The 18,080-nt window shown below is 43.3% G+C and overlaps 1 protein-coding gene across 2 annotated transcripts in view; it reads left to right on the top strand.

Annotated features, from left to right (window-relative positions):
• Positions 1–18,080, top strand: part of LOC126162707 (eukaryotic translation initiation factor 4E-binding protein) — a 147,619-nt gene that overhangs the window by 110,677 nt on the left and 18,862 nt on the right. Inside the window, exon 1 of one of the 2 annotated variants that reach the window (XM_049919366.1) lies at positions 11,346–11,828. The exons of the other annotated variant lie outside the window; for it this stretch is intronic. Within the exon in view, the coding sequence (XP_049775323.1) occupies positions 11,687–11,828 (142 nt within the window). The 5' untranslated portion in view covers positions 11,346–11,686. Of the gene's footprint in view, positions 1–11,345; positions 11,829–18,080 lie in introns of those variants that run through there. 2 annotated transcript variants of the gene reach the window in all.

The raw sequence follows: 18,080 nt of genomic DNA, 5'->3' as shown, positions 1-18,080 counted from the left end.
TTTGCTGCTCTAGTCAGGGATGTTAAGGCAGTAATTTTTTGTTTTCCCCACTTTTCGAAGTACACTGGTGTCTAAGCACAAATGGAAAAATCAGAACAATCACATGTCTAAAATTTGATGACATATATCGGAACCCACAACCGACTGAGAAATTCACAGACACACAGCAGACTGGATGTCTAAAAGATTGTCCTAGAATTCGAAACACTGTCCTACAGACGATAATTTTCGATATTATACAAATGTTGGTCTGCAGATCTTCTAAAGCCATAATGGTGGGGCCGCGCGATTTGAGGTGTCCTGTCACGGACTGCGCGGCCCCTCCCGCCGGAGGTTCGAGTCCTTCCTCTGACATGGGTGGGTGTGTTGTTCTTAGCATAAGCCAGTTTAAGTAGTGTGTAAGTCTAGGGACCGATGACCTAAGCAGTTTGGTGCATTAGGAATTCAGACACTTTTGAACACAATGGTGGGCAGGGGACAGCATCCCACCTGTCTGAACCAGAGGAGGCTGATATGGCTGGACTTGTCTCTGAATACTCTAACAAAGAAGAGATCACATGACTCTCTGACGTCACAGAACTTTCTGTAGATACCTCTTTCTACCCCTGTCTTGCTCGAACCAGTCTGTAGAGACTCCTATGGCCACCCACAAAGTATGGCTTGAGGCTCTCTGACGTCATGGAATTTCCTGGTAACGGAGCATTATGATTCGGTCTTACTGAATTTTCCCACCAAATTGCTGCTGCTGGCGTGCGAGCACTGTACACCACTTTCTGCATATGGACAAGTTACGAGAATGTCAGTGGAAAACTATTTTTTACATATCGAGAAACTTGCAGCGGTCATATTGCACTGACAGTTAAGCCTTGCTAAAGTGGTCCACAGATCAGGAATGGAATGAAGTGCCATATAGTAGTCAGCACGTGGAGTCTCCCGCATGTGTATCTATCGCCAGGCGCCGCCATAAATGTCAAAACTGCCCTATGTCCTAATCACAGAACACGTTACTAAATACCACCGACCACAAACCAGATATCAGCCTCCTTTAATCTATTTTCGACGTTTGAGTATCACATGCAAACATTATGCAGATCAAGTAATGAAACATCTGCCAAAAATAGATCGTAATGCTAAATATACCCGAGGTATTGTATGCACCGATGTTTGAGAGCACAAACACCCCCATTCACCAGAATGTTTCCACTAAAAATATCTGGTGAAAAAAATGCTACCGGTTAACCAAACACGCGATCGTGAAGCGCGTGCCATCCGCGTGCCAAGCAGTCAACAGATCAGTTTACATGGGCAGAATATTCATCCAACGTAAACACCCATCATAGCGAATCTTCTCAGGCAGTACACACATCCACTTCTGTCACCACTCACCCAGTACACTGGCCACTTTGCCAGCCCTCACTAACGTGAGCAAGATCAGACAGGTCAGGGCATTCTTTGTACCTAACAACCTGTCACAGGCTGAGCTGATGCACAATTTCCGGTCGCCAAGGTCTCGTGACCACTCCCGCCGCCAGCCATGTTACAATGCGGCCCAACTCAGGCTAACTGCAGCCCCATCCCTGACATAGACATCCCCCCCCCCCCCGCCCCCAGTTCAAAAGATCCACTTTGCCCAATCCGAGGCAGCAATGTTGTTGACCAATCACCTCGAATTTCTCATGCGAAATGGCGATTTCTCTCTTTTACATGAGTTATTTTCGAAGACAGAAGAAATCAGGGCAACGTTTTCACATCACTAAATTATGTTACTTGTTGTGACACACACACACACACACACACACACACACACACACACATACATGTCGTGTGACTAGGGCCTCCCATCGGGTGGACCGTTCGCCGGGTGCAAGTCTTTCGATTTGACGCCGCTTCAGCGACTTGCGCGCATCGATGGGGATAAAATGAAGATGATTAGGACAACACACCACCCAGTCCCTGAGCGGAGAAAATCTCCGATCCAGCCGGGAATCGAACCCGGGCCCTTAGGATTGACAGTCCGTCGCGCTGACCACTTTTTTTTTTAATCTCATTTTGTTCGTTTTCGCTCGTTGTATTTGCTCTGGGCGGACGTCGAAAGACATCCGTTTCAGTTCGTTGTTGATCCATTAACTCAGTTTTTTTATTACAGAGGACAGCTAGCCCTCTGACCGAACACGCTGAGCTACCGTGCCGGCACCACTCAGCTACCGGTGGCGGACGTTACTTGCTGTGAAAATCCTGTACAATACTATGGCATAAGCTATATTTCCTCTAAGTATTCTCTCATCACGTAAAAAAAAGTTCTAATCAGCTTGGTATATGTTATGCCGTGCATCACGGGACTAGAACAGTAAACTCATATTTAGCTCACGATGGAGTGCTAAGATCTACCTCTGTTATGGGATGCCTCCTCACTGTAACCAAATGCTTCACCACATACAAAGTTTCTTAAGGTAACAACTCAGAGAAGTTTTAAATATCAGGCTTACACTACGTATCACATTATAAAATCCTTAACACATCTGATTTTATTATGATGGTCATTGCTCCCTGTGTAGGTGAGAGATTGAAATTTCGTTACAAGGTATTGCCGGAATGTAAAAACGTCTGATTACCGCTCCCACCCCCAAATCATATCCATGGTACCCTAGCCATCGCTGCCATACACCAGGCAGCACATCACTGATATCAAATTGACACACGAATCAATTAAATTGATCATGAGAGCCACTGTCCATGACGAGTAATTTCTTTCAGCAGTTGGATTACACTCACCAGGTAGCTGAAATGGGAATCCCTGGAGGAAAGACGATGTTCTTTTCGAGAAAGTTGAAGTATTCCACCGCCAGAAACATACACTTCGCGTAATAACCACGCTATGAAAAACACGATCATAATAACTATGTTACTGTCACCCTGCATAAAAGCGGTCGCGGTTCTACAGGTACACGCAAGAGTTGCTGACAATGTCCATGACAAAAACTATACATGCTTTATAAACTGAGGTATGGTATTGCTTCTGAATGAAGTGGTGTTCCACACAAATACCACGACATTGACCATAGACAGTGATCATGGGGTGCGTATTAACAGACCGGAAGGGCAGATGTACATTACCAGCGGCGTAAGCTCTTAATAAAATCACCCTTATCACCGAATTTAGAAAGTGATATGTAGTATAAACCTGATACTTGCAACTCCCTCTTTTCGCAGCTAGGTATTTCCCACATTAACAAAGAGTATCTGTAACACACTATATATTGATACGATGTACACAATGTAACAGAGGTTCTGCTATGTATCCATGGGGTTATAGGTGAGGGGGATTATGGTTGACTGAGAATGATCACATGCAGTAAATGGTGTGCTATGTGAAGAATCACTTAAAAATGCAACACTAGAGTGAAGTCGTAAGAAATGTACAAAATCCTACGACCAATACACTGGCTTTTCAGATTTGTAGCGTTACGTTTTCTAATAGATGTGCTGCCAGTGATTTGGAATCAAGTATTTCTGTTCAAACACATACTTGCATTAGAAGCTATGGAGATGTCTTCTAATGATTACAGCCACCAGTAATCATATTTGTAGTACTCTCATATCTCAAAAGAGTCATCTTTTTCGAACCTATCTGCTAATGACCCCATACTGCAGAACTCCAGTTTGGTTTTAGACAGTCCCTCTGCATCTTGTAATTGCTCCTCAGTCTCTGCCCCGCCGTCCCTGCAGCTTTGTCCATGCGATCATGCCAATTTAAGTTGGAACTGAGTGGAAGTTGGAGAGCACTGTCTGCCATCTTCTGCATACCATGGAGAAACAGTGTGGGCTGAGTTAATGCGACAGGACCATGTTTTGACCACTCGGTCGAAATGAGAAGATGTCATAGCTCCCCCAACCGTGTACAATGTGTAAGGCCAGTGCCAAACGAAGCTTTCTCCTGCAACATGAGGTAGCAGAAAAGACAGTACGAGCAGTTATGGCCATGTTTCTCATTGGGAAAAGACTCCACATCATATGGGAATTTGAAGAAGTACGAGGATATTGCTACTGCATTATGGTGCATCTCCAAACTACATACAGGTACTGCAGCACGAAGGAGATCTGCACCCCTCAGACTGCAGTCATGTCTATCACCCAAACATTCTCTCTATCCTCATTATTTTGTACTATCGAACAGAGGAAAATTACGAACTATAAAAAGTCCGTTGATGTCACTCAGTAGGGAACTTTCTGCATGCTGACATCAAGCACATGTGACGACCCTATTAAATATACAGGTATTGTCCTATTGGAATAGGTGGGCAGTGATCGAAGTCGCTTGCACAGACCAGTGTAAAATTTCGTAACATGTAGTGTAGGAGGACAATATCCCACACATTATCAATCACAACAGAGCATCTCTGTGTTGTTCTTTCATAAGCAATTTGATAGATTGTTTTTTATGTTGTAAAACATCCACTCAGTGTATGGCTACAGCTTTGTACACTGTCATACCTTTTGTTTTTCCACTACAAGTTGGTCTGTGTCAAGTGCTAAACTGACATTAACACATTTTGATCCACTGGCTCTCAAAGAAAGCTGGACATCGCACAGTGTAAACTATGTTGCTCCCACAACACACAGGATGATTTAGATAAAAGCCAGAGACAGTGTTTCTTATTAATAAAAATATGTAAGCCATTGCAACATACGGAAACTGGAAGAGTTTGCGACATTGTGGAGTGTTTCCAACCAGCTGCCCGAAGGTGATGATCTCTAAATTTAACCTCATCTTTCACAGTGATAGATGTCTAGGTGTTCCATTATGAAGAAACGAAAAGCATTGATTCTTTATATTGCTACCATGTATGTAACTGATCACTGTTTCGGTGCTGGCCAACCCCAGAAGGTGTTGCTCCCACCAAGACTCTCTCCATCTCAAACGAGTGGTATCAGTCAATCATTATGTTATAATCAACAGCATACCAGTAGACGAATGGGATGGAAAAGACACCATTGATATGGAACAATGTACTGTAATAAACACCGCAGTTGATAGTGCGATAAATTTTATCAATTTACGAGCTTTTCCATAATTTCAACCCCGACAAATGACACAGCAGCATGCTTCCCAAATTCTGTATCATCACTAAACCACCCCTACACTACTTTGCAATTACCATATACTAGACTGCAAATGTAGTTAGATGACTGCTCAGTAGGTCCATTCATGGTTAATTCTCGGACATATACACCAAATATTCCAGACAGCGTCCTGTATCGATACAGTTAGGTTATCTGTATATTTCTAGCACTTTGATCATAGTGTGTAATTTACGATTACAGTTGCCCGTCCTTCCCTGTGTGGAGTCACAGAGTATTCTCGCATTCTTAGGACAAAGTTGGAGATTGGAAGATCTCCCGACATTGTCTTTGACCAACCCTCCCTACAGCAATATCGCCGATTTAAATTGCAGCGGACCAGAATTAGGAGAGTACTATAACCAGTACATTCCACATCTCATGAAGGAACAAAGTAAACTGAATCCGTAACTGCTGTTCAGCGAAGACTGTTCTGCATCAGTCTTACTTACAGCACCCAACCAAGTCCACAAGACTCTCCTGCTGCGCACTTGCTGAGGAGGTGTAAAGTGAATATGAGAGTGTTACGATGATATAACAGTTGGTTAAGACGAAACGTGTGGTTTATGCATGATAGAGTTCCAGATGTATGGAGATGAGCCATTTTACGTAAATTAACTGTGCTATCAATTCTAAAGTAATGTTCTAGTGTCAGGGTCCGTACCAAGAAGGTATCGGCAAGACAGAAATGACCATAGAACATAAACACACACACTCCTAAGGCTACACGGTTCTACACTTAAACATACTATAATGTTAAAGCCATGTGGTTTCCGAAATATTAGTCATGCATAGTGCAACGCTCTTAGTACTCTGCCGGCCGAGGTGGCCGAGCGGTTCTAGGCGCTACAGTCTGGAACCGCGCGACCGCTACGGTCGCAGGTTCGAATCCTGCCTCGGGCATGGATGTGTGTGATGTCCTTAGGTTAGTTGGGTTTAAGTAGTTCTAAGTTCTAGAGGACTGATGACCTCAGAAGTTAAGTCCAATAGTGCTCAGAGCCATTTGAACCATTCTTAGTACTCTAAAGCAGGACATGTATGTACAACATCTGACATACATCCACCCTGCAAGTTTTCTATCCCACTCGCTGCGGTGACGAACTTTAAGATGACAAAACTACTTCCTTCTATACCAAAGAAAAAAAACATAGGTTCCTAGTGATACACGCACCATATAGCTTTCCGGAGATGTACAGCGCCCGTTGTTCACATCCGATAACAGTTCGGAAATTATACTATGCCCACGTCAGTCCTATGGAAAGATCGTCAGCAATGGAAAATGCGTCTTAGAAGGAAACAGGCAAACACATACCTTCAGTGTCTGAAATATGAAAATACATACCATGCTGCACTAACTCTGTAAACAGGACAACTGTCAAGAAAATATATACATAGGGTTTGCAGTACCTCACGGACACCTGTACTAAATTAGAATCATCGCAGTTATGAAACTGTAGACTCGATTTATGTCCAAGATGTGGCAGAGAAATGGAGTGCATCGTATACATCTTCGTTCGTCCAAATGAGAGTGCTGAAAAAGGTTTTCCATCGATGGACATGGTTCATCACATATTCGTTGGAAGCCCTATGCTGACTGTGGCACAGAGACGTGTGCTATTAACGATTGCATGCAGATAGCGCTCTAAGTCACACACAGAACACGCAGTTGAATACGAATCGATTGCAAGTTATACCACACGACTGATGCCCCCGAGAGAACAACGAAAAAAATGGTTATATTTTTCACAACTCTTGACAGCACTGGTTTAGATTGCACTGCAGAAGACAGTCGATCCACGGCAACATCGGGCAACCCACTCATAATAATAATAATAATAATAGAAGAGAATTTTTAGAGAGATCCAGTCGCTATCAGGTTAAAACAAAAACTGAATCGTGCGTGTGTGAATGCCTTAATTGCTTTCTGTTCCCTGGGCTCGAGTTCGCATCTTATAGAAACCTGATGACCGCTTCGTGTCTCGGTGCTCTACCGTTTCTGTTAGGTACCGAACAGAAACCGAAGCACCGTTTCACACTCGTCGGCAGCGATGGAAAAGAACCGACAACGAATCGAACCAAATGGAACTGCCCAAGTGTGAAGCAAGCCTTAATGACACTGTGTTCATACGGAGGTTCTTGCTCGTGGATCTGCGTGCCTCGTCCGAAATTGTGCTGTTAGGAGTGTCCGAGCAAGGGCCCCTAGTGTTACGGAATATTCGACACGCGGGGAACTTTCTTATTATTTAACTTAGGTGAACACAACGTGCGAACGAAATCTTAAGAATACATCACATTTTCATCTTCTCCAAACCGGAATTCTGTCAAGGGTTTTCTGACACGAAGAGATGGGACCCCTCCACGCCCGCACCAACGTGGTGACCAGACCATAAGTTCTACTGTCACCTCCGTCAACATGTTACTTATCTAGTAGGTGGATCACAAGATGCTGGGCTGTGATGTTATCCGTGCGTCTGGGTAAGACTACGCGTTAACACGGTCCATCAGGTGATAGAAACGCGAATGAGGGTAGCAATTTGAAGAGCAGAGGGAAAAAAGTGCCAAGGCTCATGCCGTGGGAAAAATACCTCTGCGACAGTGGGATGGGTAGTAACAGCAATAGTGGCTTACTAGCTGCGATAGTTCATGCAAAGTTGGATTTGTTAGTATGAGTATCATGCATCATTACTGTGGCAAGCGATGGCGATGTATCCGAGTTTGCTGCAGCCGCTGCATTCCTGGGACAATCAAGATCGTTATACAGTAGTGGGAGATCGGCCATAGATCATCTCACGGTGTGGGGGGGGGGGGGGGGGTGTGGAGCTTGTCTGCATGCAGTGTACGGCTTCCCTGCGTGGTACCAGTTATTCGGCAAGTGTTCTGACAAGAGATAATTTTAGTTAGCATTAAGATCCGCGTCAAGTACAAGCGGTCGCCCGTGCTGTTTCGTTACGAAGAGCAGATAGCAAGTTTTGTAATGAGCCAGTTATTAATCTTTCTGATTCACCTACTTGTTTCTAACAAAACAAAATATCAGATGTATGCTGTGAGAAAACATGGTGATGAATAACTGAAAATTCCAGACGTAAGTCTTCTCCTTCACCAGGCTGGACACTAGGGGCTGCTAAATAACACAAAACTGTTTTCAGTTTCGCATCGTTTCAGCGGCCGCCTTCCCTTCTGTTATGACTTTGGGAAAGGAAGATCGCCAGCCAAATAATATTTTTATTGCTAAACCTGTATAAACTTCTAGTTTCTCACTCCACTGTTTATTCAATCTAAGCAAATCTTTTGTGTCTTCCGAGCAACATAAATTCTGCCGTAAAAAAGGAGAATGCTCTCCACTTTTGAGAAACTTTTCCAGTTTTATTCATACGAAATCGGAGAATGTTCTTCACATTGAGCAGCTTCCCCCAGCCTTTTACTCAAGCTGAGAACATTCTCAGGTACAGCACATTTTCCGAATCGCTTTATTCATACGAGAATAAATTGCGACAATAAAGCACATTCTCCGTTTCATTCAGGCGGCCCATCGTCTCGTCGCAAAAATTATCTTCATATACTGGGCGGCCTCAGAAGGGCCGCGGAAGATTGGGACGGGCTTAGCCAGCAACGTCTCGACCGTGTTGTGGAGATCGTGCCAAGGAGGATCAAAGCGTGTTGCAGTCAGTAACCACTGAACTGAATGTTACGCACGAGGGAAACTCCCCATCAAAATGGTTCAAATGGCTCTGAGCACTATGGGACTTAACTTCTGAGGTCACCAGTCCCATAGAACTTAGAACTACTTAAACCTAACTAACCTAAGGACATCACAAACTTCCATGCCCGAGGCAGGATTCGAACCTGCGACCGTAGCGGTCACGCGGTTCCAGACTGTAGCGCCTAGAACCGCTCGGCCACTCTGGCTGGCAAAAACTCCCCATCACACCCCCTCAGATTTAGTGGTAAGTTGGCCCATTGGGTAGCCCGTCGGAAACTGAACACATATCAAACACGAAAACAGGAAGAAGATATACTGAACTGTGGAGGAAAGAAGCAAAATAGAAACAGTGAACGGTGCATATTTAATACGTTCAATGTCGAGAGACGTTAAGTGTGGTCATGTTGTTGGACTGTGTAGAGGAAGGTGGGTTCAAATCTCCCTCCTACTCAATGTTTTTTTTTTCACAAAATTACGAACTGTCCGTGCGATCGTTGACGTGTTTGTTTGCTGTATTCAAATTTGTGTATGTGTCGTGGTATACTGTCCATTAGCAACAGCGACGTGTAACGAAAGGACCTCCAGACGTACGTATCTCCTATTAGTTCCACACAGGTACCACATGTTATGCTTTTGCGTTCCGTTTTGGAAGTTTCGACTCTTGAATTCCTGCGTTGTAACATAGTTCACATCCGTTTATTCCTCGTTTTCATTTCTGTGAGAAGTCTATGCGGCATCTCGCCTGCTCTCATTATACATCACAGAATGTAAGTCATGTGGTAAGAAGAATATATTAGCGTCGCAAGTAAATGTGATGAACAGCGAGAGCACGCGAGATGCTGCATACGCTTCTCTCAGAAATGAAAACAACAAATAAACTGGTGTGAACTATGTTACAACGAAGGAATTCAAGACTCAAAACTTCCAAAACGGAACGCAAGAGGCATAATATTTGGTACCTGTGTGGAACAAATAGGAGGTACGTACGTCTGGAGGCCCCTTCGTTACACGTCGCTGTTACAAAGTGACATTAAACCACGACATGTGCACAAATTTGAATACAGCGAACAGACACGTCAAAGACCGGACGGACAGTTCGTAATTTTGTGAAAAAAAAAAGAAAAGATAATGGACACGAGGGAGATTTGAGCTCTGACCCCCAATTTCGCAATTAGACACCGTGACTACACAACCACAACACGACGTTCATTAATGTCGCTCGGTGTTGCACATATTAATGTGAACCGTTCACTGTTTCTATCTTGCTTCTTTTTTCCACAGTTCAGTACACCTTCTTCCTGTTTACATGCTTGATCTGTGTTCAGTTTTCGACAGGCTATCCAGTGGGCCAAATTACCACTAAATGTGAAGGGGAGCGATAGGGAGTTTCCACGTCAGCAGTAATATTTGATTTCATACATGTGCAAACACGCACACTTTCAAACAGACTGCGTTTATTATGGGTACTGTTTTGCTTGTATTTCACATTTAAGCTTTCTTTGTTTTAGTTTCGTAACGCTTATTGTTCCATTCCTTACGCCCTTTAATCTAAGCCCAAACACGTCCGCATACATTGCATGTACTGCAAAACATTTTTTGAGCAGTTATCATTCATTATTCAACGCCATTTCTTACGGATTTGCTTAACCAAACATCATTAAGTTGTTGTACAAATTCCTTGCTTAATTCATTCGACGTCCTATATCATTTTCTAAATCTGAATGCTTCGAGGAGGTGGCGCAGTGGTTAGCACACTGGACTCCCATTCGGGAGGACGACGGTTCAATCCCGCGTCCGGCCATCCCGACTTAGGTTTTCTTTAATTTCCCTAAATCGGTTCAGGTAAATGCCGGGATGGTTCCTTTGAAAGGGCACGGCCGACTTCCTTCCCTAGTCCGATGACCTCGCTGTTTGGTCTGTTCTACTAAAGCTTATTAAACACAAGAGTCAAGATATCGACCTTCTAAGCCTTAACGTTTCGTCAGTGTCAAAATCTTCTCCCTTACATTCTTCGATCTAATATTCTGTCTCTAAAAGATTTGTTTCAAGTTCTTAGCTACATCATAAATCGAAGAGAGGTGACGGCAGGAAAATTGAATGTAGGAAGTGAGAGAGGTCAGAACAGAGAAGCGCTAGAGTCGAGTACAGAGAGGACGACTCCAAAAATGTAGAAACTCTCTCCATCATAGACTACTAGCGAAATTTCGCACGGCCTCTGTAATTATTGAACCTCGTTCAGTACATTTACGAAGAGGAGCTAGGGAGGGCGGAAGTGGTGGCTTGCCTGTCGAGCTAAACAGGAGGGGAAGGCGGTGTGGGTGGAGGTGGATCAGAGCAGAAAGGTGCCCAATGCCACTTCCCCTACGCCACCTGCTGTGAACAACACTCCAGAGCGCCACGTAAAGAAAAGGCAGGCGTGGCAACGACAGGTTCCGAGGGAAGCCGAGCGCCGCCGAGGAACGGACGCTCGTGGCGACCTTGGCGACTGGCGCGCAAACTACGCAGTTACAAACTGGCTAGCTCCTCGTTTATTGATAAAACGGCTGCCGAGCGTGCGCACAGATAGACAGTTACACGCCGAGCTGTGGGGTTGATCCGTGTCGCGAGAGCCCAGCGCACAGTCGATACCGACCGATCTGTTCTCGCAGCAGCCTCAGTGGAGATCACGGCGGTAACAGCCTCCTGTCCCCCCTCTCGCCCCGCGGAGCCTTTGCGGTGTTGCCAGTGGTGCGTCCTCGGCGGGAGACGCTGCTAAAAAGATCGAGGCCCAACAGTCAGTGGAGTTGTGTACGCCGACGAGAGCAAGCAGCAGAGATCGCAAGACGCGCTGTATAGCCACCCTGCGCCTTAGCCCTTCCCCCTCATAAGATGTCCGCGTCCCCCGTGGCCAGACAAGCGACGCAGTGCCAGAGCATCCCTTCGAGGAGAGTCGTTATAAACGATGCATCTCAGCTGCCCGCAGACTACTCGTCCACTCCAGGAGGAACGCTGTACTCGACTACACCTGGTGGTAAGATATTTCATAACCGGTCATCAGATCAGTAGTCACTACCTCGCACAATCATTGCTTCTGCTGACACCTCTTTCCCCTCACCTCACCCTCCCAGAACTGTTTTGCTGGAAATCTTCAGTGATAATAGTGCCTCCAGTTTCGTAAGTACTACATCCAGAACTTATCACACCTAGATTTGCTGGCTGCCGAAGGTTTAAGCGTCGGTGAAACTCTGAACAGCAGAACAAAAGCCAGCATTTCATAGCTTGCACGGTTTACTTGCATCTCACTAATCTATCGCCAGGCAAAGACAGCTAAGTTATTACTCAGAGATTTGTGTGTATACATCTTAAAAGCTTTGTCCAAACGTGATAGGCACCGAAATCATTCTTTACCGGTAGGACAGAGTATAATTACTACGATGCCCTGGTTATTTTTCTCTGTGCAGTTTAATGTTGTTGACCAATAGCCTACTTCTCGCGTTCGGGTTCTTCAATTCGTTCTAGTATTGTTACTCACTCTCAAAAGAGATATCGTATTCGAAACATATACTCCAGTTTATGGTAGACAATGGAAATGTACTTTTTTGTTCTAACGTGTTGTGAAGACTGTACAGTTGCATTGATGGATGAAATTACATGCGATTTTCTGATTTTTCGCATTACCGGTTACTGTGAACAGCGCTCGCTGTACAAAAAATAGCCTCGACGCAACACGTGGCCGGCGGATTAATGTGTATGTGCCAGTATCTGTACTTAGTTCTGAATTTAGTTCTTGTAATAAAAGTGTAATTAAGGAGGGAAACCAATTGCTTGGCGATTTAGCGTCGATGCAACACGTGGCTGGCGGATTAATGTGTATATATCTATAGTTTGCTCTGCATTTCGTTCCTGTGATAAAAGAGTAAATACATGGCCAAGAATAAAGGAGGGACATCACTTGCTTGGCGATAATATTTATGTATCGTTGTTTTCATTAGTTCTTGGTGTCTGTTCACAATAATTATAAAGGAAACAGAATCGGTCAGTCTTTTATATGTTTACACACATTTTCCTTACGGGCTACACTGTCGCCTGGAGATGAAATTATTAGTGTATTACATCAGTAGTAAACCAGTATCTTAAGCGGCAAGATATTACATATGTTTTTGTTCGTTTCGCAGTTTTTGTCAAGGTTTATGGTAAAAAATCTGAAGTGTAAACAATAAAATTTCTGTACTGATAACACTTATTTACAATTCTATTTGGACTAAAGGCGCGTAGCTGCCATTAGTACACATGCGCTACAAGCGATATGAAACGCTATAATTTCCCATCTGAAGACAGTGGGTCAGGTTCTCGAAACATGTCGTGTGGCGACTTAAGTTGTGAAGCGACATATATCTCGCCCACATGATTGTATCATTTCTCACGGCGTTGTTGCTATTGTGTTGCGTGACTGCAAACAGCTGTGGGAGTGCGAGAGAAGTGGAAGGTAGCTTTGTCGATTTATAGAAGCGTCACGTGACTGCGTGACGCGACCTGTGGATACTTATTCGCCTGGCAGTTTAATTCTGTCCCCTGCTGTTGCATCGTGTGGAGGAAGAGTATTTACTTCTGCTATTGCATTAATACTTAGGAGGTTACAGGTGTGCCTGTACTCCAGGGACACTGTGAGGCGCCTCTTGGAGGTTACATATTTATTATTACCACTACCGTTGGATTTGATCATGCGCGTATTTGCAGATGAATTTTGAAAAAAATATATATATTTATGTAAATCCTTTTTGTATAGAATTTTTTCTGTTTCTATCCGTGCCAGGCACTTCAGCGGCTGCAGACATTGCTCCTCATGGAAATCGAGTACTGGTCTTATAGCCTATATGTGTGCCAGTGTAAATTAAAAGGGAGTGCTGAAAAGTAACGCCTCAGAATTTTTTAAATTCTTTTCTCAATATCGGTCGGTTGAGGTGTTACTTGTCATGCATTTTACGCAGTCGATTTTACTTTCCCGCTTCGCCGACGCAAATTCAGCCCCTGCCGCTAGAGCGCTCCGAATTGTAGCGTGTAAAATAACCTTGGCGTGTGACGTGGCGATGTGTATTATGTCGGTGCTTAAACAGCGTGCTGTAACGGAGTTTCTAAACGCAGAAAACGAGCCTGCAATTAAATTCCATCTTAGAGTGAAAGCTGTGTACTGTAATGATTGAATCGAAATCAGTAATGTGCGACGTGGAATGTTTGCGCTCGTTATGAAGAAAAATAATATAGTACGTAAGCACCAAATATTAACTGTTCAGACGGTTAGTTTCACATGGTTGGACTGTAGCGAAGAACGTGTGCAGAGTATTATTCAATTTGCCGTATTCTTTTATCTTCAGTCAGTAAACATCCCACAAACAAGATTTGACTGAAGGCACGAGTTACGGCTAATTCATTGCCATTTCTCTTGTACCAGCTTCTTTGGCTCTTACTGATGGGAGCAGCAAATTTTTTGTAGATCGACTGTATGTTACAGTCATAGGCCTCCGCCAGGGGGAGGAACCACTTGCCCTCTCCCCCCCCCCCCCTGGTGTCTGGTGTAAAGAGCTAATATTCATTACAGAATCCCTAGACACGGTGGATAACCATAAATTCTCTCGGCTTTAATAAGTTCTTTGTGTCATCTATAAAATTTAGTTCATGTGGTATGACACATCTCGAAACCGTTGAGCTCAGTTACTTATATAAAAAATGGCTGTATTACAGTCTTGCCACCCGTCGTGGAAAAATTTCTGTGGACGACCATGGTTGGATAAAAGGTGTGTCCACACTAGACGTTCTCAGCACACTTGTGCTTGTTAGATTCGTGTGTCAGGGGACTCGTCTGCGTCCACACACACTACCCTCGCTGCTTGCCACGGTTTTTCTCGTGAGTATCCGCTCCGTACTCGTAGCCGTATCCAGTGCCAATTTAAAAATGGACGAAGTGGTTATAGCAAGTGGTGATACGCCTGTTAGCTCAGGAAGAAGATATAAGAAGACGTAACCTTGCCCAAAGAAAACGCAGGTGGTGGATGACCACAGTTTTCAGAAGCAGAAAAAGATAAAGTGGGAGTGGATTTGACGGATGACTTGCTTGTTGGAAACATACATTCAAGACATTTTGCCGCTTATCCGCATCTGATATTCAATATTTGATAAATTTGGCTGGAACGAAGATAGCGAAGGCTGACAGCAAATTGTGGAAACCTATACCGATTACTGAGCGGTTGGCACTTAGCGCTCAGATATTTAGGAACTGGCGATTCTACTCTAGCCTCAGCATTTTATTTAGTCTCCAAGCAAGTAATAATGAAATTTTGTTCCGGAAGTTTGTATATCTCTTACTGGCAGCTCGGAGTTTCTAAATGTAAGTTAATAACATATCAGGGAATAAAACAAAAAAATTAAAAATAACAAATGAACAGGGTCCAAAATGTAAGCTGAGGAAGACAAAAAAGTAACGTAGCTGTGGAAGACAAACTAATAGGTACCGAACCCCATTAAGTTTGTGAATAATTTTTTTTATTCTTTTCCCCAAAATAACTATTTTTTACTTACGTCTGTGTTGATTGTCTTCCGCGGCTGATATTTGCAGTGCAGAAATTCGAACGCTTTGAAAGCGAACCAATTTGGAGCGCTCGCTTCTTCGACCACAGCGCCAGACTTCCCAGGCTCATTTTTCTTCTGACGGACTTTCCTGTAAGTGGCTAATAAGCTGGTCATTTTCCTTTTTAATTCGGTCACATCCACGCAAAGTTCTGTCGCGATGGAATCCCAGGCTTCACTTTTTTTGGATTTTATTTTGTAATGGGAGTTTGTGGCATCCCACAACACAGGATGTTGTTCATAAATATTTATAAATTTAATAGTGAAATCGTCGGTGTATATACGTTACCATGATTTCCTGTTGTTCGTTACACTTCTTGGAAACAGACTTTATGGAGATTTGCATTTTCTAAACAATGCAGAATTTAAAACACTTTTAAAACTAAAACACAGCAAAATTTGCAGTTTATTTTACCCACTACTAAAAGACAGGACATAGTTACCTCTCTAGTCGCTCTTAGATTATCGTCAGGAAGACGTTACTGCATATTCGCAACGTAACTGTATGGAAAAACAAATTTCAGTTGTGGCAAATTGTATTTGGAATCTGCTTTGAGTTTACTACTCATCGTTTCAGCCTTGGGCGATTATTCCATCAAGGAAGAAAATTTGTCAAAAATTTATTTAAAAAATGAAGACGAATGTAATTGCCTTATGTTTACTTCTGAGGCCCTGAATAAAATTTTAATTGCTTTCAGTCAGCACGCATTTCTCGGAGACACTCTTACAATTCTCCAGCCAAATCGAAACACCACACTGTTGACACGGATATCTTGTTTTCCACTTCGTACAAGGACAACAAAAGGCTCATGTTTTTCGTCTTTCAAAAAATTGTTACTATATTTGAGACTCTTATCTGCAGAACACAAAGTTTTGTCAGAGACCTTTCGGAATGTGTAGCAGTTCAGGCAGGTAAAGACGATACTGGGTTGCCTTGTTCTTACGTTAGTTACCGGCTTCTGTTTTCTCCATGGAAAACATATTTATGTTCTTACAGAAGAAGTACGCTTCTCTATCGTCATCAGATGTCACATCTTCATCACTATCCGTTTTCTTCTACTAATTAGCATCGTGATCACTAAATAATCGAAATCAGGTTCATTATCACTGTCGTCAAAGTCTTCATATGAGAATTCACTAAGGCTTTCTTGGACACCCACATCAGTCTCGCATGGAAAACGTTGCATAGGAGCTCTAGCTTTCCTCACCACGAAGAAACGATAACGTTCAACAAAAACACGGTGCACAAACACTATGGTACGTCTATGAGACCTCTCAAGGCCCAAAAATAAGAAAACAAATTGCAACAACGCTGCCAGATTTCTGGCACGTGTAGCTTGCCAGCGGTGCGTGAAGTATCACAAGACAAAAAACTAGCGGTCTGAGAGACAATCTATAGTAGTTAAGGGTTAAAGGTCCCCCTACCAGTTACTGAATTTTTGGAATACTGTACGAGGAAATGGCAAGTATTTCAAAGTTTTTGTAGGCACACACTGAAGTTAAAAGGATATATTACGGCAGAACTGTTCTCACATTGCACACACTTAACACGATTTGAAGGCGCCGATGGTGAGGCTTCGTTCTCTGTACGATGTTTTGCACATAATACATCATATCAGCATGGAGAACAAATATGTTATATCGCTTAGTGTTAATAAATTTGGTGCACTGTTCAAATAAATTTCCGTCTTTTCACAAATACATGATCAGGGCGTCAGTACTGATAAAATATTTACTTACCATCGCAGTTACCTCGTAGGTCAGCTCATTTGGAACGTGCAGAGGCATAAACTTCCTCTCCCTTAGTTAACAATAGTTGCTTTAGATGACGCACCGGTAGTACCAGAAATAATGCAAACAAATTCATTCACTTTATTTCCATTTTTTCGCTTAGAAGGTTTCAGGCTCCTGCTTTCAGTACTGCTGCTTCGCGGCATATGTTTGACAATATTGAGGCACATCGTCTTCTTTAAACACGATCTTTATCCAGTGTTTAAAATATGTAACCAAAATATAAATTTCATTTATAGACGCGTCGTTTTGCATATTTGGGAGTGCTTACCTTACTGTCCTCAACACAGTAGTCCTGTAGCTGGTACACCCATGGCACAAGGAACTGTCAGTTTCCACAACCTTGGTATCCCCTTGAAATGCTTCGAGAAAATAAATCGTCAATTCCCATTTTCCGAATTCACGTAAAACTTCAGCAGTTTGTTCATGATGCATAAAGACGGATTTTTGCATGAAACACGAAGCATTCCAGCGAGCCTCAACGTGCTGCTTCGCGGTAGACTGCAACCGTGAGTCCTGCACGTGTTCATTCCTTTTCAAATAAGTTACGGCATGTTTCGTTGATTCCAACGATGGGTGAACATTACGACAATATTCCTGCAACCATTTTTCCTCAAGGATGTGGCATAGAACAGTGCTGAAGGAGTGGTTGTTGTATGGAGACAACAGTTCTATTCGGACTTTTTCACATTTGCCACCATAGCGGTAACGAACGTAACGTTCAAGAGGTGGCTTGTAAATATCCCTAACCTGCTTATGTTAGTTACTTTCGCCCCGTACATTTGTAGTACTTTTCTCCAACAACAAGGACTCTACATCAAGCAGGACCCGATTTTCGCACAGCAACTCTGACGATATTCAGTGCTTTATA

Source organism: Schistocerca cancellata, chromosome 2, assembly GCF_023864275.1.
Source record: "Schistocerca cancellata isolate TAMUIC-IGC-003103 chromosome 2, iqSchCanc2.1, whole genome shotgun sequence".
Lineage (NCBI taxonomy): Eukaryota > Metazoa > Arthropoda > Insecta > Orthoptera > Acrididae > Schistocerca > Schistocerca cancellata.
The sequence above is the reverse complement of the archived record's forward strand: the minus strand, read 5'-3'. Positions and strand labels throughout refer to the sequence as shown.